This window comes from Zootoca vivipara, chromosome 14 (assembly GCF_965207765.1).
Source record: "Zootoca vivipara chromosome 14, rZooViv2.hap1.1, whole genome shotgun sequence".
Classification (NCBI taxonomy): Eukaryota; Metazoa; Chordata; class Lepidosauria; order Squamata; family Lacertidae; genus Zootoca; species Zootoca vivipara.
The window spans coordinates 30,194,289-30,219,379 of record NC_142597.1 but is presented as its reverse complement, the minus strand read 5'-3'; the positions used below and the strand labels follow the sequence as shown (position 1 = coordinate 30,219,379).

The following is a 25,091-nucleotide window of genomic DNA, read 5'->3' as shown; positions in this document are numbered from 1 at the left end:
CGTCTGGTCAATTTGGGAAGCCAGTCATCCACCTTACATTTCCACAAGTCGCTTCGTCTAGCGATAATTTCGTCTTGCGAAGCGCAGGTTGCTGTGGCAAAAAAAAAAAAAACCACCGAAAAATTTTGTCTTGCGTAGCGCGGCCATAGAAAACTTTGCAAGACCAAAAACATTGCAAGACGCTTTCGTCTAGCGAGTTTTTCGTTGCGCGAGGCATTCGTCTTGCGAGGTACCACTGTGTTTGTTTGTTTGTTTGTTTGTTTGTTGCGTTTATGGCCCATCTTTTTCTCCAATGACCTCAGAGGGACTTACATGGTTCTTCCCCCTCTTCATTCAATCCCCACAGCAACCCTGTGAGGTAGGCAAGGCTAAGAGGCAGGGCCTGGCCTCCAAGGTCACACCCTGTGAGTTTCATGGCCGAGCAGAGATTCGAACCCTGGTCTCCTTAGTCCTAGTCCAACACTCTAAACCACTACAGCGCAAGCTCTCTCGCTCTCTCTTGTTGGACTCTAGCTCCCAGAGGTCCCACTATGGCCAATGGGATGATGATGAAGGGAGCTAGGCTCCCTCAACGCCTGGAGGGAGTCTAAGCCTTACCCGCCTTTGTCTTCCAGTGCCCGAGCTCTGGAGCAGGAGGCAGCTGTGTGTGAGGGTAGTCAAGGCCGCTCTGGGTGACGACAGCACCAGGGTAAGAAGGAGAAGGGATTGGGGGTGGCCAGCAGCAGCAGCAGGCCCCAGACTCTGGGCAGGCACCCAAGGCGCCCAGGGACTCAGTCCTCCAGGTTGCCATTGAGTCGTGTGCCGTAGGTGGGACACTTTTAAGTGCCTCGTGGTGCCCCATGGCATGGGGCATTTTCTTTCCCCGCCCGCTCTGGCTCTCAGGTCCGCCTGGCCACGCTCCGCGCCATTGGGAGGCTGCTGCGCACCAGCTACCTGGAGAGGATCGAAGGCTGGCCTCTGAACTACGTCTCCCTGCAGATGGCCGTGTCTGCCCACCAGCTGGTGAGGGGGCCCAAGGACCCTGCCCTGCCCTGCCCTTGAGAGGGAGGGCAGGGAAACCTGGATATTTCAGGTCAGCCGGGGGGCGGGGGCAGGTTGGGGGCCATCTCATGAGCCACACCACTGTTCTCCTTTCAGACACACCCCACACTGAGCCTCCCCTTGGGCGGCTTGGAGGAGAAGGCTATCGGAATTGCCAGCGCAGAGGTCCTCCACATCGCTGTGGCTTCGGGAAGGGGCACCAGCCAGGTCAGGGACCCCTTGAATTTGGGAATATCGAACAATGGCAGGGGAGATGGGGTTCCTACGGTAGTTTGTTCTCTCTCACACGTTTTATTCCACAGTGTGTGTGTTCTGAATCCGTAGTGTTACATGAGCCACTGGGGGTTTGCATAAAATACTATTGTTGGTAATGAAAGTCATAAAAGGGAACCACACTATGGCAGAACAATCTTGTTTGGCCAAACCCGGACAGCCCTGCTGTGGTGAGTTAGATATTCCAAAAAATGCCATTCTTCCAGAGAAGAATGGCAGATCAAGTGGATGGATTATCCCGAAGTGGCTAAAATGACCGGAAGAATCAGAAGTCAGGAGGGCCAAAATTTTAATACGGAATGGAGGAAATTTATAACTTATCTTAAAGACCATTGTTAACAGTTAGTAGGATTGGAATATCACTTGTAGTTTAATGGTGAATTTTGGACACAATGGAGAGGTAAAAGATTTGGATTATCATAAAAGATGCAGGAGGAAATGATTAACAATGGGACCCACAAAGGGGAGGAGGAAAGTCCAAGAGATTCCTTGGAATCTTGTTTTTATGTTTTATGTTAGATATGTGACTGTAAAATTTAATCTGAGAAACCAAATAAATAAATTTTATATAAAATTTAATATCATTCATACACACACACACACACACACACTGTATATTCCTGCATATAAGACTACTTTTTAATCCAGGAAAATCGTATTTCTTATACAGCGACTATATCCCAAACTATATTTTAACTGGAAAAGTTGGGGGTCGTCTTATACGCCCTGTCGTCTTATATGCCGGAAAATGCGGGGTGTGTGTTTCATTTTTGGAATATCTCATTATATATATATATATATATATATATATATATATATATATATATATAAAATGAGATATTCCAAAAATGAAATTTTCTGTACCCTCTCTAACCATCTGGTTAAAGTCCAACATCTGGAAGGTACCCCATTGGCTACCCCTGGCCAAGAGGTCTGATCCAGAACCTTTTGTCCACTTAGCCTTGCAGCATGTGGAGCAAAAGGGTGCCTCTGAGCATGTACCGACTGAGGAACTTGCCCCTTACATGTGCAGGGCAGGGAAGTGATGTTGAGGGATGGAGGTGAATGACTGGGGCTTTAAGGAGAAATGGGTTCTGTAGGGCCAGAGAGACGACAACTGACTCCAAGCGCTGAACTCTCCCTCCTCTCCCTGGCAGGAATTGTGGACCAAGTTGCTGAGCTACCTCATGCAGCCCCCTTACATGGCTTTAGTCACCCCCCTCTGCCACGCCTTGAGACTGCTGGCAGAGCAGCGACTACGCCGGGTGGGCCACAAGCAGAATGGCCTGGGGACAGGTGGGTGCCACCATGCCCGATGCTTGCCCCTCCAAGGCAAGCAGCACAGGAGTGGGGGAGCAGAATATACATTGGGAGACTTAGTTTGATACAAAACTTCTGGTAAACGAGCCACCATAGCTGCTAGAGGACCGTGAAAATTTGTGTCCCAGGCTTTTTAGACTCGTCTACCCATGTACTACCTGAAACCAACGGGGCACATGGGTTGCCAGATGTGGAATATTTTGGCATTATTTTCAGCTCTCCTACCCCACTACAATGGGACGTGTGTGGTGCTGTAGGTTAAACCACAGAGCCTAGGGCTTGCTGATCAGAAGGTCGGCGGTTCAAATCCCCGCGACAGGATGAGCTCCCGTTGTTCGGTCCCTGTTCCTGCCAACCTAGCAGTTTGAAAGCATGTCAAAGTGCAAGTAGATAAATAGGTACCACTCTGGCGGGAAGGTAAACGGCATTTCCGTGCGCTGCTCTGGTTCGCCAGAAGCGGCTTAGTCATGCTGGCCACATGACCCGAAAGCTGTATGCCAGCTCCCTCGGCCAGTAAAGCAAGATGAGCGCCGCAACCCCAGAGTCCTAATGGTCAGGGGTCCCTTTACCTTTAGCCCACCACAGGCAGCCCCCCAATGTCTCTTTGATCCCATTGATTTAGGGATGCAGATGAAGTTGTCTCAGGGTCCTCTGCCAGTCTGCAGGAGATTCTGGGGTAGAGAGGATGAGAAGGGCCACAGCTCAGTGCAGAGAAGCTGCTTGGCAGGCAGAAAGCCCCGGGTTCAGTCCCAAGTGTCCCCCGGCTGAGCTGGGAAAGGCTCATGTCTGAAACCCCACTGCCGGATGGGCCAACTCTCTTGCTATGTTCCTATTTACACCAGCCCCCACTTCCCTCCCCCTTGTTCTCTTCCTCCCTCCACTTTCCAGGGAGTTTACCGACTCCACAAGAATTGATGGCGCGGCTCCTGGTAAGTGATGTGGGTAACTGGGGAGGGGTTCAGGTTTCTAGTGGTTTCTGAAAGGGGGCTGCCTCGTTGCTAGACTCCTGGAGGAAACTGGACCCGAACCCGCATATGCTTCCTAAGAAAGAAGGTCGGGGGAGGCCCAGTTCAGTGGCAGAGCACCTGCCTTGCACACAGAAGGTCCCCGTTTTAATCCCCACTGGCATCTCCAGGTAGGGCTGCGAGAGACCCCCTTTCCCTGCCTGAAACCCTTCAGAGACATTGCTGCAAGTTGGTGTGTAGAAAATAGAGAGCTAGCTGAAACAGGTGACTTGTTTAAAAATAAGTAAATAAAGCCTCACTACCAGTCTGCGTTAGGGACCCAGGTGGCGCTGTGGTTAAACCACTGAGCCTAGGGCTTGCTGATCAGAAGGTCGGCGGTTCGAATCCCTGTGACGGGGTGAGCTCCCGTTGCTTGGTCCCAGCTCCTGCCAACCTAGCAGTTTGAAAGCACGTCTAAATGCAAGTAGATAAATAGGAACCGCTACAGCGGGAAGGTAAACGGCGTTTCCATGTGCTGCTCTGGTTTGCCAGAAGCGGCTTTGTCATGCTGGCCACATGACCTGGAAGCTGTACGCCGGCTCCCTCGGCCAATAATGCGAGATGAGCGCGCAACCCCAGAGTCGGTCGCGACTGGACCTAATGGTCAGGGGTCCCTTTACCTTTACATTTACCAGTCTGTGTTGGGTGTGGATTTAGGCTGGTGAGGATGGGACCCCGGCGGCCTCTAGATTTTTGGTTACCAGCTGTTCCCGGATTTACAAATCGGTCCCCTGACAAAATCCTATCATTCAAAAGGGTCCCTGGATTCATTGAAAAAAAATCTGGTAACCTTACTCCAGAAGGCCACAGAGGTGGAAGCAGCCTGACCTGGGTGAACCACCTTCCTGATGCTTAACCTCGAGACCCTTGCTCTCCTCCTCTGCAGGCCCTCACTGTCTCCCCCTTGGAAGGGACCGGCCGAGGAGGTGCCGTGCTGCTCCTGATGAACGCCCTACGCCCAGAGGCCTACAGGGATGTGGGGGAGCACTGGTGGGTGGAGATACCTGCCCTGGTCCGCTACCTGGAAGGTGAGATGAGAGGAAAAACCAACCCTCCCCTGCCCTGCCGAGCTCAGCTGACACACCTGTGTGTGCAGAGGATCAATTTTTGCCAAGAGTTGCTGGAGGACGACCTTTCCTCTAGGGTGGTGTCCGACAAAGCCAGCACCTCCACATCTGCCACCAGGCCTGAGCCTGGAATCTTCTGACCCTTCCCCTAAAAAAACAGGAAACAAAACTAAAAAAAAGCCTTTGGGAAGGAAATCTATAAATTATTTCTTTGCTGATGTATATTTATTTACTGAATTTATTGGTTGCATTTATTTGTTTATATTTTTTATTTTATCTGCAGACACAATAAACATGAAAACAAACAAAACATCAAGCTAAAAATAACAATAAGAACAAGAGGAATAAAAACACAAGATAGCAGAACCAGAAATCAATAATAGAAAGCTTTAAAAAAAGGAATGAGTAGCATTTGGCAACCTTCACATATATTTGGCATGTTTTGAATATGAGCCTTGTATTCCACTATGGAATGCATTTTATGCAATTTGTTGCATTTATATCCCACTTCCCCCCCCCAAGGAACTCATGTGGGTTCTGCCCCACTCCTTATGTAATCTCCACAACAAGCCTGGGAGTTAGGTTAAGGTGAGAGGCAGTGGCTGGCCCCCTGGGGCCCCCAGTGAGCTTCATGGCCGAGTAGGGATTCGAATCCTGGTTTGTCCCTGATCCTAATCCAACATTCTAAACACGGCACCATGCCAGCTCTCTCCCCAGAACAGTGCTGGGGAAGCCCCACCCACCCACCATCTAGATCTGCTCAATTGCAGATGAATCCTTAGAGGTCTAATCTGGCAATAAGCAGCATCAAAATTCACGCGTCATAATAACAACAGTAATTCACTTGGCTAGGGAAATATTGTTAGCGAGTCAGAGTCCTACAGAGTTCTCCCTCTCCCCCCCCCCGAAAGTCTGCCTAAATTGGCACAGCTGATGTAGATCTGTGACATGGCCCTATTGCAAGAGTGCTTCAGGTGCCAGCCACAACCCTTGTCTGGAAGTGGTTTCTATATGTTGCTGGGTGGCGCCTTATTTTTATGATTGCAGGTTTTCTATGGGTGTGACTCTGGCCCATCTCCGGCCTATGCCAGAATCACCCAGCGCTCCTTGGCTTCCCCAAAAGGAGCGCTGACTCCACTCCCCAGTGGCACCTCCTGCCCTGGACAGCTGCTGCCAGCCTGGATAGGCTGCACTGAGCTGGCTGGTCTGATTCTGTCTAATGCTGCTCCTCTCCCCAAGGCCACAGCAAGTACACGCTCGAGCCCGCAGCCTGGGAAGCCAAACTCTTGGAGGTAACGCCAGTGGGGCGAGCAAACGAACTGTTCTTGTGGCACTGCTGATCCTCCTCGGTGACCCCTGTTTCCACCGGTGCCTCCTCAGTTCCTGCAGAAGTCGTTGCGGAGGAGCGAAGCGGGAGGCTGGAACCTGGTGCTGGGGAAGGAACTCGCCAAGCAGCTGAACACCTACCACAACTCCTCTGCGGAGAAAGTCAGTGCTTTCCCCCTGCCCCCCCCACCACCACCAATATTGGGTATCTCCCCATATTTGTGCACAATGAATGCCCAGCCCCTCACCTTCCTATGAACAGCTGGACGGCCGGAGCATTCACCAAAGGGGTGGGGGATAACTTTGATCTGGTTCACCTGCAAAGCCAAAGCACTTTGTGAAGCCATTCACAAACTGGAATGCATGCACGTCCTTCAAAATGTGCAATTCTCTGAATTTTGCAATGCCGTTCTATACCAGAAATGCATAGCTATGGACATCTCTCTCCTCTGTCCATTTCTCCAGTCTAACCTAGATGGCTTTAAAAGAGGATTGGGCAAATGCTTGAAGGAGACGGCTATTGGTGCTCTTCTTAGCCTTGATAGCTGTGCTCTGCATCCATGGTCGGAGGCAGCAATGCTTCCGAATGGCAGTAGAGGAGAGGGTTGCTGTTGCACGCAGGTCCTGCTTGCAGGGTTCCCACTGGTGTGTCTGGGTGGCCGCGATGTGAAGAGGATGCTAGTCCAGGTGGGCCCCCTTTGGCCCAGCTGCAGGTCCTTCTAATAGACTGGAGGTAAATTGTGCCTAAGGTCTTGGCCGCAGTGGGTGAGACACCTTGGTTGTGGATGTGTGTGTCTGCTATGTCGTTGGCTGGCTGGGGTCTGCGCTGCTCAGCTTGCCACCTCCCTCCCTCCCTCTCCTCTAGGGCTTCCTCTACAAGGCCTTGGGGATGGCGCTGTCTGCCGCAGGAGATACGGATGGGGTGGCACAGACACTTCTGGACCTGCTGCTGCACACAGATTACACGGAGGAAGCCCAGCGAAAGGCAAGCCCTGCTATGGGGGGCAGGGGGGGCGGCATATGCCCTGCATCAACCTGCTTCCCTCCCCCCACCCCCACCAAATTTACCCATGCAAGATATCAGCACCAAATTTGGCACAACGGTTCCAGAGATCAAGCTGTGATTCCTGCCTTGCAGGGGGTCCTCGGGGGATCCCTTCCAACTCTACAATTCTATGGTTCGTGAGCTTGGCAGGTCGTGGACTCTCCTCCCCTGGAGGTTGAATGGCTGTGGGTCATGGATTCTTCCTGAAATGCAGGAATCGAAACTAAATAAAACCCCACAGGTGAGCACCTGAGCTCTGCTGAAAAGCCTCCAGTGAAGGATAGCCTTCTGAGGGAGCCCGTTCCATAGACAAACAGCTCTTGTCCTCAGAAAGTTCTTGCCGATGTTTAGTCAGAATCTCCCTCCTTGTCATTTGAATCCACTGGTTCAGCTCCTTCCCTCTGGAGCAGCAGAAAACAAGCTGGCTCCATCTTCCATGGCTTCAGGTATTTTGAGGCTGGCTCTCATATTAGCCGTCGGTCTTCTGTTTATGCTAAACATACTCTGAGATCATGGAGCAGGTTTTTGTTTGTATTCTGAGACAATTGGATGCTACTCTGAATCAAGACGGTGGGCTGAACCTTTCAAAATTACACTGATTTTAACCAAATGTGATACCGTAGGAATGGATATTCTGCTTTGCCTGACAACCTGAACATGAAAATGCCTACGGTAGTTTGTTTGTTTGTTTTCACCAAGGGACTGAAAAATTATGTCATCCCTCTGTGATCTTTTGGGTTTCTTCATATTCCAGAGAAATGCTGGGTGCTTTCCGCTAGCGCAAAATGTTAGGGGACATTTCTAAAAATGTGAATCTTATGCAAAATTGTGCATTAGGAGAACTGGGTGATGCATCTTCATGAGGACTTAAAAACAATCTCAAAGTTATGCAGAAATATGGAGAATGGAACCTTAAGTTTGGGAAAATGAGCAACTGAGAAATACAAAATTTCACTGATTCACCCATCCCTATTTAAGGCTAAGTAGGAGCTGCACCCGTGCTTGCTCCTCTCGCCAACCCTTAGGCCTCACCAACCCGTCTTACAGCTCACCTACCAACTAGCATTATCAGTGTGAGGTGGGCAGCAGCAGCAGAGCAGAATAGTTGCTGTCCTAGCCTCTCCTGACTGGTCCTCTGCTTGAGCTGCCAGCCTGTCCGCTCACTTGTCTGCCTGGGGCACGTGCCTGATAACACACCGGGGATGCCCGGCCAGTTGCCTGCCAGCCTCCATCTCTGCTTTCTTCCTCCTTGCTCTCTGACCATTGTCACAATGGCCCAGCTTGTCGTCATGCTGTAGTGTGTCGTGCCACCTGTTGGCCAGCACGAGAACTGCAGCACGATGACACTTTTTCATTCTTATTATATTCAAGAGATAAACTTGAAGTGTAGATAGACCCGGAGGAAGAAGATGGAAAAGCGGGGGGACTGGATCCTGTGGGAGGGAGTCTGGATTTTTCTGGAAGGTGGTTACAGCCTAGGGTCATTCCTTCTCACCCACAGGGGGTTTGCTGGTGTGTGGTCTATTGCGCTGAGGGACAGCTGACGGCTGTGCTCCAGACCCTGAGTCGCTTTGAGGAGGTGATCTCCGAGGGGGTGGATTCAGCTTACCATCACTTTGGCCAGGTTCAGACTTCCCTGCTTCCCCCCTTTTCTTTCTTCCCTCTCTCCCCCAGCGGCTGTGGAGTTGGGGAGGCATGAGAGCAGAATTTACCATTTCCAGGGCCATAGCTCAATTGCAGAGTAAGTGACTGAGACTCTCATCAGAAGAGTCTTCTGCTTCTGCTTATGGAAGCAAATGGGATCCCTGGGAGACGTGACTGCTTTGCAACGAATGCGAATCTTCCTCCTCAACCATAGAGTTTGCCGGAGCCAGGGAGGGGCAGCGTGAAGAGTGCTCTCCTCCTGCTTTACGGCAGCATGGCGGTCCGTGCCCCCCGGGAACAGCTTGTGCCTCTGCTGACGAGCGAGATTGTGCCGCGGATCCTGCGCCATTATACATCTAGCGGCCCAGAGTTGACTTACTTTGCGGTGAGTCTTCACCACCACAAATGGAGAGGAGCAGGGATAAGGATTGGGGCCAGAGTATGGGCAGTAGGGGTATAGGGGCAGCTGGGAGGGAGCTAACTAGAAAGAGGGCAGGGGCCACTGCAGAGGGGGTGCCCGGGGGGAGCCTCTCACAGCTTGTGGCTCACATGTGGTCAGCGGGTTGAAATCCCACCCAGCCAGGGTGACCCTGGGCAAAGTACTTTTTCTCTGTGCTTAATCTATCTCGCAGGGTTGTTGTGGAAGCAAAAGTGGGTGGCTACCACTTTCAAGGCTGCAGACATGGAGATAGTCTAGATGCAACATGTCAGCCTCCCCCAACCTGGTGCCCACTGGGGGCAGTAGGGGCTTGGTGGGAATTGTGTTCCCAAACACCTGAAGGGTGCAACGTTGGAGAAGGTGGCAGTGGGTGCTAATAAATGAAAAAGGAGGAGGTGGGAAGCAGGTTCTCACTGGATCTCTCAACTTTCTGTCATTGGCCCTGGGCCAGGAATTGTCAGTGGAGGGACATAGCCCAAGAGGAAGGAGACAGAATGGGGGCCATTCTGACAGCTGTCCTTTCTGTCTTGCAGGAACTGGGCTGCCCCACTGGGCGAAAAAAGGTACCTACTTGATACACACAGGTTGTGGGCCTGGCTGGGAGTTGTTGAGCTGGCTTTCCTTTTTCAGGGAAAGGACCATCGTAGCTCAGAGTCAGAACACCTGCCCTGCATGCAGAAGGTCCCAGGTTCAATCCCTGTCAGCATCTCCAGGCAGGTCTGAGATTCTCCCCTGCCTGAAACCCTGGAGAGCTGCTGCCAGTCAGTGCAGACGACACGGACCTTGAAGGTTGTCAGGAGTAGGTCAGCAATAACTCACTTGGTATCCGTGAAGTTAACTCTTTATTCAAAGCAACAACACAGCTCAGGCCTAGTGAGCACATCAATGTTTCCTGGTAGAGCTTTCCCCAAGGAGGCAGTTGTGAGGACTGAAGGTCCCCGCCTTCTCATAGCTGCCTAAGTCTGCTCCCCCAGTTCTTTTCAAGCAATCGGAGGCTTTGTCGTCTTGCCTGTATTTCCTCCATCCTCTTCGTACCTCTTCTGGTTCTGGGAGACCAGCAGGGAGGGGAGCTTGTCGCAGCAGGAGGGGGAGAGTCCCTGGCTTCTTCAGCAGCCTGCCTCGTCTCTGCCTCTTGGTCCCCACCCCTGCTTCTGCCTCTGAGTCTGGACTGCTCTCTGCCACTGCCTCTTCCTGCTCACCAAACCCTGTTACCTCCTCCGCTCCTGACACCTCCTTCTCCTCCTGGTCTGCTCCCTCTGACCACTCATTACCAATCCCCTGGCTCTGAGCCTTCTTCCCCTGGGGGTTCCCCAGCCAGCGCCTCCCACCACTCCTCCACATCTGCTCAGCCCACGACAATGGTTCTGACTGGGTATAAGTCAGCTTCCCATATACTACAGCTCAGTCATAAAGAATCTGCAGGAGGTCACAGGTTCAATCCCCAACGGCATCCCCTGGCAGGGCTGTCACCTGTGTAAAACCCCAGATAGTCGCTGCCAGTCAGGGTTAAGCAATACTGAGCCGGATGGGCTCCAAAATCCCACATTCCTTTTCTGTGGGGTTAGAAGCCAGGAGAGAAAGCATAAATCCAGTATATGTTCCTTTTGATCACTGTTCTGGGAGTACATGATGACAAGGGTGTGATGGATGGAATGAAACACTCCATGGGACAAAGGAGTCTTTATTAGCAAGGCTATGAGGCTCTTCCCTCCATTCAGAGCTTCCCCATAACCTCCTCAAGGAAAGGTATGTATGTATGTATGTATGTATGTATGTATGTATGTATGTATGTGGGGGGTCTTTTTCCTTGTGGAGCCAGCCTCCTTCCTACTCTTTCCTGTCCCTCCCCAGGGAGCCACGGATGCTGAGCTGGCCCTGAGCTTCTCCCAGTGTGTGTCTGATATCAGCCTTTCGATCCTGAGCAAAGGCGATGCCCCATCCTTCTGCCTGCCCCAAAAACGCCTCCTGCTTGACCTCCTCGTGGTGAGTTGCTTTTGTCTGCGCTTAGGCGAAGCCATTGGAAAGGGTTAATAAAGTGTGGTTTTTAAAATTTTGGGTGGGTGGGGGTGGTCAGTAGCTCATGCCCTGAAGTGCTGCTGGTGGGGAGAATCATAGAATTGTGGAGTTGGAAAGGGACCCCCAAGGGTCATCCAGTCCAACCCCCGGCAATGTAGGAATCTCAGCAAAAACACCCCTGAAAGATGGCCATGAGTGACGTCAAGACGTTGAGCATTTTCACTTGCCCTGGTCACCCACCAGGTCTGCCCTGGAAGGTGAGTGATGGCCTAAGGTGTGCTGCCCAAAGGATAGCGACCCTTTGGGGAGGATTCTTTGGAAAGATTCAAACCAAGGTCTTGACTTTCTTCCTGACCAAGGGTTCATTGCCCATGCTAAGCACTTCCCTTGCATGGCATTTGTTCCAGGACATTATCAAAGCAGAGCCCCTCGACGCCCTTGTATCCCCTGTCCGCCAGCAAGTGATGGTTGCCCTCCGGCACTTGAGGTGAGTACCCCATTTCCAGCACCCCTTCTTTTTATGGGGTGTGCATCCATCTGAGCCACTTTCAAGCTCTGATTTCAAAGCCCAAGTTTAGTTCTGGAACCCCAGGTGCCTCTGAACATACACAGAGTGCCATATTACCGCAGACAGCCCTTGTTCATCTTAAAGGGATATTTTGTTTTTCCAGGACAGGGTGTGACCCAGCCTCTTTCCACTCTTTAGTTTCTCTGCCGTTAATGGCCTGCCGGCCTCTGGGATGGGTTGTTCACAAATGCAGCCCTCCACTGGCTGCTGCAGGCATCAGCTGGCAAACTTTTTGCGTGGGAATCTACCCTTGGGTTACCCAGATATGGAGCCCTCAGCCACTTTGTCTCTGGAACGCATAGAATTCTCGAGTTGGAAGGAAACCCCCAAAGGTCATCTAGTCCAACCCACTGCAATACAGGCTCGGGGATGGTCAAGAAAGGGAAGTAGCAAATACCTATTTGATGGTGAAGCCTGACAACCTTCCTCCTCTGCCTTCAGCCACGTGCCAGAGCAGCTGAGCCGGGAGGAGAACCAGGTGCTGGCAGAGGTGGCCCTGAGCAGCGTCTTTGCTCTTCCTCCTTTGGGGCTGGCAGCGGATGCAGGCCAGGTGTGCATGTGTGTCGGGAAGGGGCTGGCTCCTTGGGAGCTGATTGCCTGCTGAAAGAGGAGCACTCCTGGGACTGCAAAATGTTCCTCGTAAATCTTTTTGAGGATTTAGTACCCTCAAGTAGTATATCAATTTTGTTAAATAAAATACAACAACAGCATTCTGCTCCTTCTGCACCACTAGGCACCGCTGCCTTCCAGCGTTCAAGCACTGCATACAGGTGTCCTGACATCCCTGTCAGAACTGGTGGAGACTCTGCTGGAGGAAGAGGAGGTGAGGGTGGAGCAAAGGGAGAGTGCCAATTTGCAGTGGTTCCAACAGGCCTTCCAGGTGAGCAGGGCGGGAGGTAGCCTCTGCATCAAGTTTCTAGTCCTCACTGCTAAGTCTGTCTTTTCTCCCTGCTGCTCTCCTTTTCCTCTCATCCCACATTTTGCTCCCAGGCCAGAGGGAGGGCAGAGTAGATGTCACACAGGAGTGTACAGGCCGGTAATCACACGTGATCTCCACAGACTTGGTGGAATGCCACACCTAATGCAGTTCATTCCCAGCAGTCTTATTCAATGAAAATCAGTTGCCAGGACTGAAAATCCCCACCTCTTCCCTCCCATCTAAGTCCCCTCCTCTTCAGGATTTATCCCAAGCAATCTGAGACTGCGCCTGCTTGAAGCTAACTTCTCCGCCGCCCTCTTCATGCCTCTTATGGTTCTGGGAGACAAGAGGGAAGGGGAACTGGTCACAGCAGGAGGGGGAGACACCTGTGACTCCTCTCTGCCTCTTGGCCTCTCTCCTCCCCTGCCTCAGCTTCTGCCTCTGAGTCTGGACTTCTCTCTGCCACAGACTCTTCCTGCTCACTAAACCCTGTTCTTCACTTCCCAGTCACGCCACCTTCACTTCCCAGTCTTCTCCCTCTGGCCACTCATCATTGTCCCACCACCGTCTCCCCTGACTCTGAGCCTTCTTCCCTTGGGGGTTCCCCAGCTGGTTCCTCCCACCATTCCTCTGTGATCAACCAGTCCATGACAGTGCGGTTCTTGAGAAGCCAGAGCTGTGTATATTTACTCATTTATTTGCATCACCCCAGTTCTCCATTAAGCTTCCGTTCAGAGCAAGGCAACGTACAACAAAAGATCAAAAACGACAGAGGCTCAGGCAGAATACAACACATTCTGAGTGCAGATAGAGAGGCTCAGTTGGATTAGATCAGCTAAAGCTCTCTTGAGAAGGGAAGAGATCACCTTTGGGGGGTTTCTTGACCTCTGGAAGCAAAGGCATTGAGTGAATGTTTGTTGGAAGTGGGTTTCACAAGTGCGGGGCCAACACCAAGCAGGCCCCATTTGGAACTACTACACCAGGCATCACCAAACTTCGGACCTCCAGATGTTTCGGACTACAATTCCCATCATCCCTGACCACTAGTCCTGTTAGCTAGGGATCATGGGAGTTGTAGGCCAAAACATCTGGAGGGCCGCAGTTTGGGGGTGCCTGTACTACACCCTGCAAGGGCCAAGAGAACTGCCCCCCAATCTTGAATCCAGCTCTACTAGCAGGACATTCTCTAGACATGCACCACCCTCCAACTCACTCTGTGGGGTTTCTGGGAGGGAGAAGCCTTGCCCATTGTTAACCAGTATGGCTTCTGGGTTGCCAAAGACGGGATGGTTCAGGCCGGGGCTGATTGTTCCTCCCCCTCTCCTCCATTTTCCCTGCAGCTCCTGGGGTACTGGATGGTGTCGGAGCGGGAATGGGAGCGTGCCCGGGCTTTGCAGCTTGGGGTGCACTTGCTTCGGGCCCATTGCCAGAAGACCAGCGCTTCCGTGAGTAAGGCCATACTCAGTTAGATGGATCAATTTAAGGCAGCTTCTGATGCTCCTATTTAACAGTCCTTGATTCCAAACTATGAGGACTAGAATCTTATTTTGGGGAAGGGCCATAGCTCAGTGATGGAAGATTTGCCTTGCATGCACAGGGTCCCAGGTTCAATCCCTGGCGTCTCCAGGTAAGGCAGGGAACATCCCCAGCCTGAAACTCTGGACAGACACTGCTGCCAGTCAGTGGAGACAGTATTGAGCAAGATCAGTCAATGGTTTGACTCGGCATAAGGCAGCTTCCTGTGTTCCTAATATGCTTTTTAAAAATTACCAGTCCAAGGGTTGCTTCTTCTAAAAAGCCTGGCCTGGGTTCCTAGTTAATTCAGAATATTGAGGGCAAGAATCTTGCTTTATTCTTAGGGGTGGAGTCTTAGCTGCCAGCCAGTGTGGACAATGCAGACAAATGGCCTGAATTGGTATATGGCAGCTTCCTTTCTCCCTCTTTTTGCACAGCCACGGATCCCCCCAGAACAATTCAGCCACCTGACTGGGGTGCTGGGGCCTTTCACCTGTGACGTGCTGGGCAGCATCCGGCAGGGTGCTGTCGACTGCATCAGGGTCTTGCTAAGTACCCAAGGTGAGCTTGTCTAGCCCCTTTTGCAATGTAGGTCTTCCTTTACTTGAGAGGAACTCCCCGCTCCATCCTCATCTGGAGAGCTGCTGCCAGTTAAAGGTAAAGTAAAGGGACTCCTGACCATTAGGTCCAGTCGCAGACGACTCTGGGTTTGCACGCTCATCTCACTCTGTAGGCCAAGGGAGCCAGCGTTTGTCCGCAGACAGCTTCCAGGTCATGTGGACAGCATGACTAAGCCGCTTCTGGTGAACCAGAGCAGCGCACAGAAATGCCATTTACCTTCCCACCAGAGCGGTACCTATTTATCTACTTGCACTTTGCCGTGCTTTCGAACTGCTAGGTTGGCAGGGACCGAGCAATGGGAGCGCACCCCATCGCGGGGATTCGAACCGCTGACCTTCTGATCGGCAAGCCCTAGGCTCTGTGGTTTAACCCACAGCGCCACCCGCGTCCAGTTAGTGCAGGCAATATTGGGCTACAGGGACCAGCGTGCTAATTCACTTTATTTATTTAATCAATCAATCAATCAATCAATTAATTAATTAATATACCACCTTTATCTGCCAATGATCTCAAGGTGGTGTACATGGTTCTCCTCCTCACCATTTTACCCTCACAACAACCCTGTGAGGTAGGCTAGGCTAAGAGGTGGTGACTGGCCCCCAAGGTCACACTCAAGTGAGCTTCACGACTGAGCGAGGATGCTGTTGTGCCCACACCCCATTTGCGGGATTCCCATTCGGGAATCTAGTTGATCACTGTGAGAACAGGATGCCGGATGGTACAGGAGGCATAGTATTCTGGTGTTGGAAGGGGATCTCCAAGGGTCATCAAATCCCTGCAAGGCAGGAATCTCAGCTCAAGAATCCCCTGACAGGACCACCCAACCTCTGCTTAAAAACCTCCAAGGAAGGAGAGTCCACCACCGCCTTGTCATCTTTCTGATGTTGAGTTGGAATCTTCCTTCTTGGGTATCTCCTGCAGGCACCCAAAGGCCAAGGGGCCGCTTGGTGGCCTGGCAGCTTCACTGCATCCAACGCAAGCTCCGGAGCGAGAGCAGCCCCCGGGAGGTGCGCACAGCCTCTCTCCAGCTGGCGAAGGTATTGTAAGGTGCTTGGGAGAAGGTTTCGACCTGGAGAATAGCACCCCTAGGCAGGATTCATCCTCCTGGGGCGGTGGATCATGTGGAAAGGGACACGTGCCTTGGCCCTGGATGATGCCAGGGCCAGCCAAGGGTTGCCACCTTTTAGGCAAGGCAGAAGTTCAACAGGTGCAGCAAAGAGGTTCAGTAATGAGAAAAGCACCCGCCTTTCCCATGTCTACCCGTTGTGGTGCCCTTAAAGCAATAGGCAAAGCCAGATAGGTGGCAGTCCTTTTGAAGAGCTGGATCGACCCACCAACATCCTGACGTGATAAGCACCGGGCACTGGGACTGGGATCAGGAGTCCCAAATCCAAGCCCTAACCCACAAGGCCTAGGAGAGGTCTCTTTATCTTCCTGCAAGCTCCAAGTGTCAGGCAAAATGCGCATACGAAAAAGGGGAAATCTGCACTAACAAGCTGACAGATTTTGTTTCCTTATTGCATTTATATCCCACCTTTTTCTCCAAGGGGCTCAAAGTGGCATCCATGGTTCGCCCCCTCCTCATTTAATCCCCACAACAACCCTGTGAGGTAGGTTAGGCTGAGAGGCAGGGACTGCCCCCCCCCCCGCCAAGTCACACCAGGTTAACTTTGTGGCCAAATGGGGGATTTGAACCCTAGTCTTCCAAGTCCTAGTCTGACACTCTAACCCAGGCATCCCCAAACTTCAGCCTTCCAGATATTTTGGACTACAATTCCCATCATCCCTGACCACTGGTCCTGTTAGCTAGGGATCATGGGAGTTGTAAGCCAAAACATCTGGAGGGCCGCAGTTTGGGGATGCCTGCTCTAACCACTACACCACACTGATTGGGAAAAATGAGAAACGAAGAGAAGGGCAATGGGCAGATTGATCCATCTCTCCCCATGTTATGGCCTCATCTTCTGCCAGGCAGCCATCCCAGTGAAACCCAGAGAAGGGCAGGTAGGCAGGCAAGACTGGCAGGGGGCTTTTGGGAGTTGGGGGGGGGGAGAGATCGATCCTTCTTTTACTTTGTTCTCACCTCCATGTAGGATCCCAAGAGATCCACTTGCAGGCACCCTGCTTGGTAAATATAGTAACAAAACTATTTCAACCCTGTCATACACTTATCCCTGCCCCCCACCCCCCAAAATACCCCAGAACCTCCATGACCCTGAGTTAGGTTGTGGAGAGAGAATTGCTAATTGTATTATTGAGCTAGATCTGATCCTATAGTTTGCATTGCTTGCATTGTATGAATCGCTTAAAATGCTTTCCTCTTTGCCTCTATGCCTCTGTGTGCCAGAGGGGAAATCAGACAGAATGCTAAGCTATCAAGGCCGGATGAGCTGGCCCTGTCTGGAACACAGAAGGGCTTATCAGCTGCTATGCCTGATGTGTAGTCTCACTCAAGGCTGCTGGAAGTTGCTAGCTTGACGCATAAACTGAAGGCTAAAAGCTTTGTTGAGCCAGCATGTGTTTACGCACAAGACCGGACACAGGAAGATCCTTATATGTATTTGTAACCCCCTTGCATGCGTGACCCCCTTGCGTGCGCACATTTACAGGGAGGGGGAAAGGAGCCCAAAGAAGTGTATAAGAAGCTTTGCAATTTGTGTTTCACTACTCTTGTCGTGAGCTGATCACCTTGAGTCTCTTATTAAAAAGAATTAAATTCTTTCTCTGAATTCAACCCCAGTCTTATTGACTGTCTCTGTCCTTGCCTGGGCGCAACTTAAAGGACCCTTAGTAGCTGATAAGGCTGCAAGGTCACAGCACCTGCCCAAGGAAGGAGAGGGTGTGGAGATGACAACCAAAGGTGGGGCGCATCTGAGCACATTCTCCCCATTCATTACCTGCCTGCCCCGGCTCAGGTTGTCAGTCGTGCTCTGCCCCCGCAAGAGATCCTGGCCTTCCTGCGCACCTTGCTGGAGCAGCTGAGAGCCGTGAGCCCCACCTGCGACCAGGCTGTCCTCCTGTGGTTTGAGGTGGTCGTGAAGGAGCAGAGGGCAGCCTTGAAGGACAAGGTAAGGGCCAGGTGAGGGAGGGACTTGACCAGCGGTTCCCAAAGTGGGAGGTAACAGGGGTCAGCAAGCTTTTTCAGCAGGGGGCCGGTCCACTGCTCCTCAGACCTTGTGGGGGGGGCCGGACTATATTTTGAAAAAAAATAATGAACGAATTCCTATGCCCCACAAATAACCCAGAGATGCATTTTAAATAAAAGGAGACATTATATACTCATGTAAAAACACCAGGCAGGCCCCACAAATAACCCAGAGATGCATTTTAAATAAAAGGAGACATTATACTCATGTAAAAACACCAGGCAGGCCCCACAAATAACCCAGAGATGCATTTTAAATAAAAGGACACATTCTATTCATGTAAAATCATGCTGATTCCCAGACCGTCTGTGGGCCGGATTTAGAAGGCGATTGGCCACATCCGGCCCTGGGGCCTTAGTTTGTTGATCCCTGGAGGTAGTGCCTCCCTTGGAGGGCAGTGGGATTACCTAGGGAGGCTCTAAGAGGCAAGTGGGTGGCAGGGGGCTGCTGGAGGTGTAAACAGCTATCAGGCTATTGCTGGGTCGTTCATCGATTTTGTTGAATTAATTCAACAATACAGTGTGAAATGGATTTTGAATAAATGTGCAATTAATCAATACTGTTTTGGATTTCATTATGTTATTATCTTCCACAGTGGGTGGTGCAAAATGATTTCTGTAAGGTAGGATAGTGGGGTACTGGGGTACTGAGTATGGAATCAACCAAAAAAGTTTTGGAAACACTGGGTTAGACCTAAAAGGCTTTCAGATTTTGTTGCATGAAAATGTTTAAAATAAATGTATAAATATACGTATAAAATATTATAGAATCATTGCAAACACATAAAGACACTAACAGGACTGAGATAAGTAAGACTCACAACATTTAATTAAGGAACTCCTATTTGAGATAAAAACTGGACAATATATTAAATTTGATATAGGATGTTGAAATTAAAAATGCGGGCAAATAAATTTGACATAAGAAAACCAGAAGAAGGAGGGAGGGAAGTCGAGCTTGGCAGAGCACAGGTTGCTATATCAATGTATTATATAATCGTTAAAAGTTGTAAAATCAATAAAAAAATTATTCTTTTATGGTGTTTTATTCCGCTGGACCTGTATTTTAAGTATTGTATATTGACTGTTAAAACCCCATATCAGTTGCTTTTATTGTTCATGTAGAGAATTATGCAGAATTTCTGGTTTAATATGCTGGCTATTTGCCGTAATAAACATTGAGTTGACTTGACTAAAAATTTTATTAAAAAATAAATAAATGTATAAAATAAAGCCTGTATTTGGTCCTGAACTTCCTAGAATCCTACAATTGTAGAGTTGGAAGGGACCCCAAGGGTCCTCTAGTCCAACCCTCTGCAATGCAGGAATCACAGCTAAAGAATCCTGACAGGTGGCCATCCAACCTCTGTTTTAAAAGTTCCAGTGAAGGAGAATCCACCACTTTCCAAGGGAGTCTGTATCACTTCATCATCATTTTTCTCCCTATGACAGCTATTGAGGCCAGTTTGAGAGCTGGATTACCAAAGAGGTGAATGAGACCCCATTTTAAGAGAGGGCTCTTGTGATTAGTTCTAGCTTCTGGGCTTCCCAGAAGCCCAGTGAGAAAAGGATGCTGGGTCTAGCAGACCCTTCTGATGTTCTTGTGAGATAACCAGCCTCATATAACCAACATACCAAAGTCTAATTAACACATGAAGGGGTTAATATCATAGAGTGAGCTGTCCTGCCAGGCTTATCTGTGTCCACTCACTTTACATTGGGAGGAAATCAGTAAGCAAGCCTATTGTTGCACCTTCAATATACCTGAGAAGCTCAGTGTGCGAAGAGGTTTTGAGCTGGCTCTCAGCAGCCATTTTTTGAGCTCTTATACCGATAATTTAGGAACTTCCACCACTTTGGAAGTAAACAAAGTTTTACTGCCTGTGCAACCTGTCTGACTGATGGATGGAAAAGCACATGAACCTGACCTTTGGAGAGTTTGTAAATAAACCATTTTTAACTTACTAAACGTGTGATCTTTTCCTATGCTGGGGGAAGAGGGGACTATTTTGGAACTCACTTGGAAATACGTATTTTAAAGGTCTAACAGCCTATATTTCCGTGCTTTGCTTTCCTGCATGTTTTGCTATTTTAGATCTCTTCTGGGGTTCTCTTACCAAAGGGTACTTGCCACAAACCTGGATTTGGCATCCAGGGAATCCTCGTTTCCATATATCTATTCCTGCCCCCACCTGAACCAACATTTATTATGATGCTGGACATAAGAAGGCTTCTCTTATGCTCTTAGAAATGGCACCCCAAATATATGAGGGTTACAGAGCTCCCCCCCCCTCACCTTGTCCTTTCTAGATCCCCGACCTGGTGGCTGTCATTTGCTCCTATGTGCAGCAATCAGAGGATGCAACTCAGCGCCATTCCCTGGCCCAGGCCGTCTGTGTGCTGACGGAGCGCCACCACAGGGCGGTCTGCGCCACCCTCCTTCAGCAGACCCTCCTCCCGGACAGGTGAGTGCAAGACTCCCAAGGGCTCAGAAGCAGGCGTCGTTGGGTGAGTTTGCTCTGCTCGTTGAGCTGGAACCCAAGCCCCCACCCCCACCCCCCCACCCAAGAAAAGCCCTCCTCCTAAAACAACAGGGGCACCTCTACACAGTCAGTATGTTGCGGGCATGTGTACTGGAAATCCAACCCTTGGCGCGCCGTTCCTGCAGAGTGGTGCTCTTTCTCTTGAATCTGCTCACCACCTGTGCCATTCCCCAGGGCAAGGATGGAGCTCTTGGTGGCTGTAGCAACTTACAAGGATAACAGCGAACCTGTCCTGAGGCATCTGCTCAACGTGGTGAGAGGGGAAGGAAGCGGCACCCCCAGCTACATCATGGTGAGGGCTCTGCTAAGCATAGTTGTTGAATGTGCATTGATTGAAATGGAAATCCTAGTGGGCTTGTATTGAATAGAGGCAACTCTCTGTGGGCTCGGGGGTTGTGCTCTGGGTCATTGCATGAAATTGCGTGAAATCAGAAATAAAAAAATAAAGTTTTATTAATTATTATTTTTTGGCATTACTTAACTAAATAAAGAAAACCCTGTTCCAGGCTCTTGTGCCCCTCCGTGAGGGGGTCCTGGCTCTGGAGGGCTGCACCAGCCGGCTCCCGCTGCTCTCAAAGCTGTGCCACGCTCTCTTGTGCCAACTCAGCAGCACGGACCTGAATGCAGAGACGCCCAACCCTCCTCCTCTGAAAAGGATGGCGTGTAGCAGGATGGTGCTGCTGGAACCCCGCAGGTAGCGCCCATCTTCCGTCAGTCCCAGGTGGCGTCTCCTTCCGCTGCCCTTCCCCACAAGTGCACTCTTTGTGGGGCTTCCTGTGTTGTTTTTCCCGGAAGCTGCCGTAAGTTAAGAATGCTGCAGGGCAATTGCTGGCAGGAGCAGAGCCTTGTCGAAATGCAACACCTCTGCTCAGAGAGCTGCGCTGGTTGCCAATCTGCCACTGGGCCAAGTTTAAGGTGCTCCTAGAAGCATATAAAGCCCTTAACCACTTGGGACCAGTTTACCTGCAACATCGCCTTACCCCACTTCTGCCCACTCAGACGCTTCAGTCTGCGGAACTGGCACTGCTACAAGGTGCCGCATAACCCCTGTTCTGTGTTTCTAAGAACTCATTCTTTTAGCGTGGCTTCACTTACACTTTGGAACTTCCTGCCTCTTGACGCCAGGCACGTGCCTGTTTCAGAGTAATCTTTTCAAACCACTCTTGTTCAGACAAGCCTAACTAGACGTTCAGAAAGTCAATGCGAGTTTTGTTTTTAGTCTGTTTTAACTTTACAAAAGCCTTAAATTGTTCTTGTGAGTTCTTAACGACAATTTTGTTGTTTTATCTTTTTTGCAAAACGCTTTGAGGTTTATTTCTTTTCTTTTTTACAATCAAACGACATGTAATTTTTATGAAATTAAATAAAACAAATAGGGGGGGGCAGGGGCTCTGCCTGGCTCCAAAGTGACTGGGGAAAGGAGTCTTTGGGTTTGTCTCCCAGGCAGGCTGTGCTGGTGCTTCAGGCTGTCCTCAGCAGAGCTCTCCCGGAATCGGCAGGGGAGATGGATGTCTCAGGAGACACCTGGAGCTTCCTGATGCAGCCAGGCAGTTACCTGAAGGGTGTCGCCCTCTTAGCCAGGTGATTCTTGTGCTCAGATCCTACCTGTGGGTTTCCAATAGCCCTCTGGCTGACTATGGGGCCAGGGGTGCAACTTGAATAATGTATATATATATATATATATATATATATATATATATATATATATATTATTTTAGATTATTATTTTTAGCATACAATATTATTTGAATTCATCCACGACAAATTACATATTTTTATAGGGGTTCTTCCACTCCTCTCCCCAGTTTCCAATATTTATCTCTTCTCTTTTCTGTGACTAAATACTTTTATCCAATCTATTAAGTCTCCTCTTTCAATGCTCCTTTATCAATACCCTGGGCATATAACATTCTTGCTGCTGTTTGCACATACATAAATAGGACCTTTTTCTCCTTCGGAATCTCTTCTCCTATTATACCTAAGAGAAAAGCCTATGGTGTTTTTTAAAAAAACAAAAGTTATTTTAAACATTTTTTTTAGCTCATTGTAAATCATTTCCCAGAAGGCGTTTGCTGACTTACAGGTACACCACATATGATAAAATATACCCTCGTTCTCTTTACATTTCCAGCATATAGAATATAATGATTTTCTAACAATATGATACATGAAACCCCTATGTACCTTCATTTTTCCATACCACAAATATGCATGCCACCCAAATCTGTTATCATAACCTTCCAGATCTAAGATATCCGGGTTCTTTAAACTCATCCATTCTTTAAGCCAACAGATACAGGATGCTTCATAATATAATTTTAAGTTTGGTAGGGCAAATCCATCTATTTCCTTTGCCTCTGTTAATAATTTATATTTAATCCTAGGTTTCTTTCCCTGCCAGACAAATTTAGATATATCTTTTTGCCATTGTTTGAATTGTCCTGTTCAGTATCAACTTGAATAAAATATTGGGAAGGGGGGGGCAGGTAAGCCCCACCCTGCATAATCAATCACATGACATGTCATTTACGCTGCTGGGCTTTGTTGAAAATGGCTTCGCCATGCAAACCAGGAAGTGACCTCTCCAGACAACGGAACAACTCTTCTCTTCTTATCACTGTGGTTGTGATCTCCCAGGTGACACGGACACTGTTAGGCAGTTGAATGTTCATGCACACTCTGTCCGTTTCCTGCCTTTCCTACGGTGCTCCATGCAGCCCCGGGAGCTGGCAACCCACGTTATGCCACTGGGCCATTGTCCTGATCCAGCAGGCTCTTCTATGTTCTGATCGTTCCTTTTCTCCCCCTGCCCCTTAGGTCCATGGCGTGCTCACAGAACCCCCTCATTGATGACCTCCTGCGTCGCATCCTGCCCCATCTCAGTTCCTCCAGAACAGCCTACAGAGACCTCAGCCTGGTCTTCTGCATGGAGGTATTGTATTTACTGCTATTGTTATAAGCATGTTTAGTGCAGGAGTTTACTGACGGTTCCTTTGCTTGGCTCAGATCCCAGGCCACTCTTTGCTTCACACACCAGAGATGCTCAACCTCCTTCTGCAAGAGATGTTGGCCAGGTCCCAGGATGGCAGCACCGCCCTGCGAGCCCTGGCGATCCGAGGCCTGGGGAACGTGGCAACTGAAGCCCCCCATGAGGTAGTTCAAGGGGTTCCAAACGGGACCTTGGCAGGTGATGAATGTCTTGCAAGGAACCCTAGATTTTTGGGGTGGGAATTGAACCCTGGTCTCTCTCAGGTCCTAGTCCAGCACTCTAACCACTACACCACACTGCTGTGGGTGTGACCGGTGTGAATGAAGGAAAGAGGAGGCAATGGAGAGGGGGAAAGGAAAAGAAGTGCAGCTGGGTGGGAGCTCTGCATATTGTCCTGAAGCCCCCTGGCAAACTGTTTGCTGCCAGCCACTACGGTAGATCAGGCCCCTCCAGCCAATCCGGGATGGTTTCCGGGGGGGGGGGGACAGGACTCTATAGGCATAGGGGCATCCCAGCCACTGAGGGCTGTGGGCTTTTCCCCGCAGGTGAAGAAGCACCAGGAGTCTTTGCTGGCGACTCTGCTCCAGGCCGCGGGCAACGGCGCCAGCCCCGAAGTGGCCGGCGAGAGCCTGTGTGCCCTGGGCAAGCTGTGGGGATGTATCGGGAGACGGCAGAGAGTTCGTGCTCTCCAGGCCGTAGCCGGCCAGGCCCGTGGGCACCTCTGGCACGTGAGTTGTCCCTTTCTTCCTGATCCAAACATACCCAGGAAGAGCTCTGCCAGGTCAAAGCAAAGACTCTCCTAGCCCAGAGTCCTGTTTCTGACCTCCTGGAAACCCAGGAAAGGGAGGGTCCATTTCCCTTGCCGAGTGCTTCCCAGCGACTGGTAATTCTGAGACTGTCCCTGGAAAATTGGGACACTTGGAGAGTATGGGTGCTTCCCTGTGTCCCGCTCGGTCCTAGCAAGTGGTGACCTTTCCCCTTTTCATAAGATCTTCTCATTCCCAACTCCCACCCCTTCCTGCTGTAGGTGGATGATTCCCTCCGCGAAGCAGCCTTTGAGCTCTTGGGCCAGCTGGCCAGGGCAACTCAGCCGGAGGAGGCCAAGTCCTTTGCCAAAGAGGTGGGGAGGTCTTTGACTGCCCTGCTGCTGCACTTCAGGGAACCCAGCCCCACTGTGGCCAAGGTACGGCATCATACCCACACCCTCTCCTTGAGCCTCCTGCTCCCAGACACTCTACCTGTGCACCATGAAACCAGGCAGCTGTCAAGAGACCAGGGATCAACATAAAAGCATCAGTAGATCCCTGCTAGGTCAGACCATTGCCCCATCTAGTCCAGCATCCTGGTCTCACAATGGCGGACCAGATGCAAACAGGACCCGAGTACAAGAGCAATTCTCCCCTTCTGCCGTTTCCAGAAACTGGTATTCAGAAGCCTCGCTGCCTCTGGGAAATGACAGACTAGCTGCTATTGTTGTTTACAGTGTTTTAAATTACATTAACGACTCTGTTCCAACTAAACATTAGGGAGAACTTCCAGATGTTTAAGAGCCGTTCGGCACTGGTTATTTAGCTGTGATTCCTGCATTGCGGGATGTTGGGCTAGATGGCCCTGGG

The 25,091-nt window shown here is 50.3% G+C and overlaps 1 protein-coding gene across 1 annotated transcript in view; it reads left to right on the top strand.

The window, feature by feature from the left end:
* The first annotated feature begins 530 nt into the window (after window positions 1-530).
* LOC118097265 (maestro heat-like repeat-containing protein family member 2A) overlaps window positions 531-25,091 on the top strand; it is a 28,572-nt gene continuing 4,011 nt past the window's right edge. The window contains exons 1-26 of the mRNA XM_088658199.1: window positions 531-584; window positions 883-1,002; window positions 1,138-1,248; window positions 2,472-2,610; window positions 3,523-3,563; window positions 4,525-4,666; window positions 5,945-5,997; window positions 6,086-6,193; window positions 6,897-7,016; window positions 8,935-9,105; window positions 11,011-11,142; window positions 11,583-11,662; window positions 12,185-12,293; window positions 12,477-12,623; window positions 14,003-14,107; window positions 14,615-14,738; window positions 15,720-15,835; window positions 17,714-17,866; window positions 20,254-20,408; window positions 20,661-20,778; window positions 20,993-21,180; window positions 21,930-22,067; window positions 23,304-23,418; window positions 23,493-23,639; window positions 24,021-24,203; window positions 24,503-24,658. Coding sequence (XP_088514325.1) covers window positions 531-584; window positions 883-1,002; window positions 1,138-1,248; window positions 2,472-2,610; window positions 3,523-3,563; window positions 4,525-4,666; window positions 5,945-5,997; window positions 6,086-6,193; window positions 6,897-7,016; window positions 8,935-9,105; window positions 11,011-11,142; window positions 11,583-11,662; window positions 12,185-12,293; window positions 12,477-12,623; window positions 14,003-14,107; window positions 14,615-14,738; window positions 15,720-15,835; window positions 17,714-17,866; window positions 20,254-20,408; window positions 20,661-20,778; window positions 20,993-21,180; window positions 21,930-22,067; window positions 23,304-23,418; window positions 23,493-23,639; window positions 24,021-24,203; window positions 24,503-24,658 — 3,225 coding nt within the window. The remainder of the gene's footprint in view (window positions 585-882; window positions 1,003-1,137; window positions 1,249-2,471; window positions 2,611-3,522; window positions 3,564-4,524; window positions 4,667-5,944; window positions 5,998-6,085; window positions 6,194-6,896; window positions 7,017-8,934; window positions 9,106-11,010; window positions 11,143-11,582; window positions 11,663-12,184; window positions 12,294-12,476; window positions 12,624-14,002; window positions 14,108-14,614; window positions 14,739-15,719; window positions 15,836-17,713; window positions 17,867-20,253; window positions 20,409-20,660; window positions 20,779-20,992; window positions 21,181-21,929; window positions 22,068-23,303; window positions 23,419-23,492; window positions 23,640-24,020; window positions 24,204-24,502; window positions 24,659-25,091) is intronic.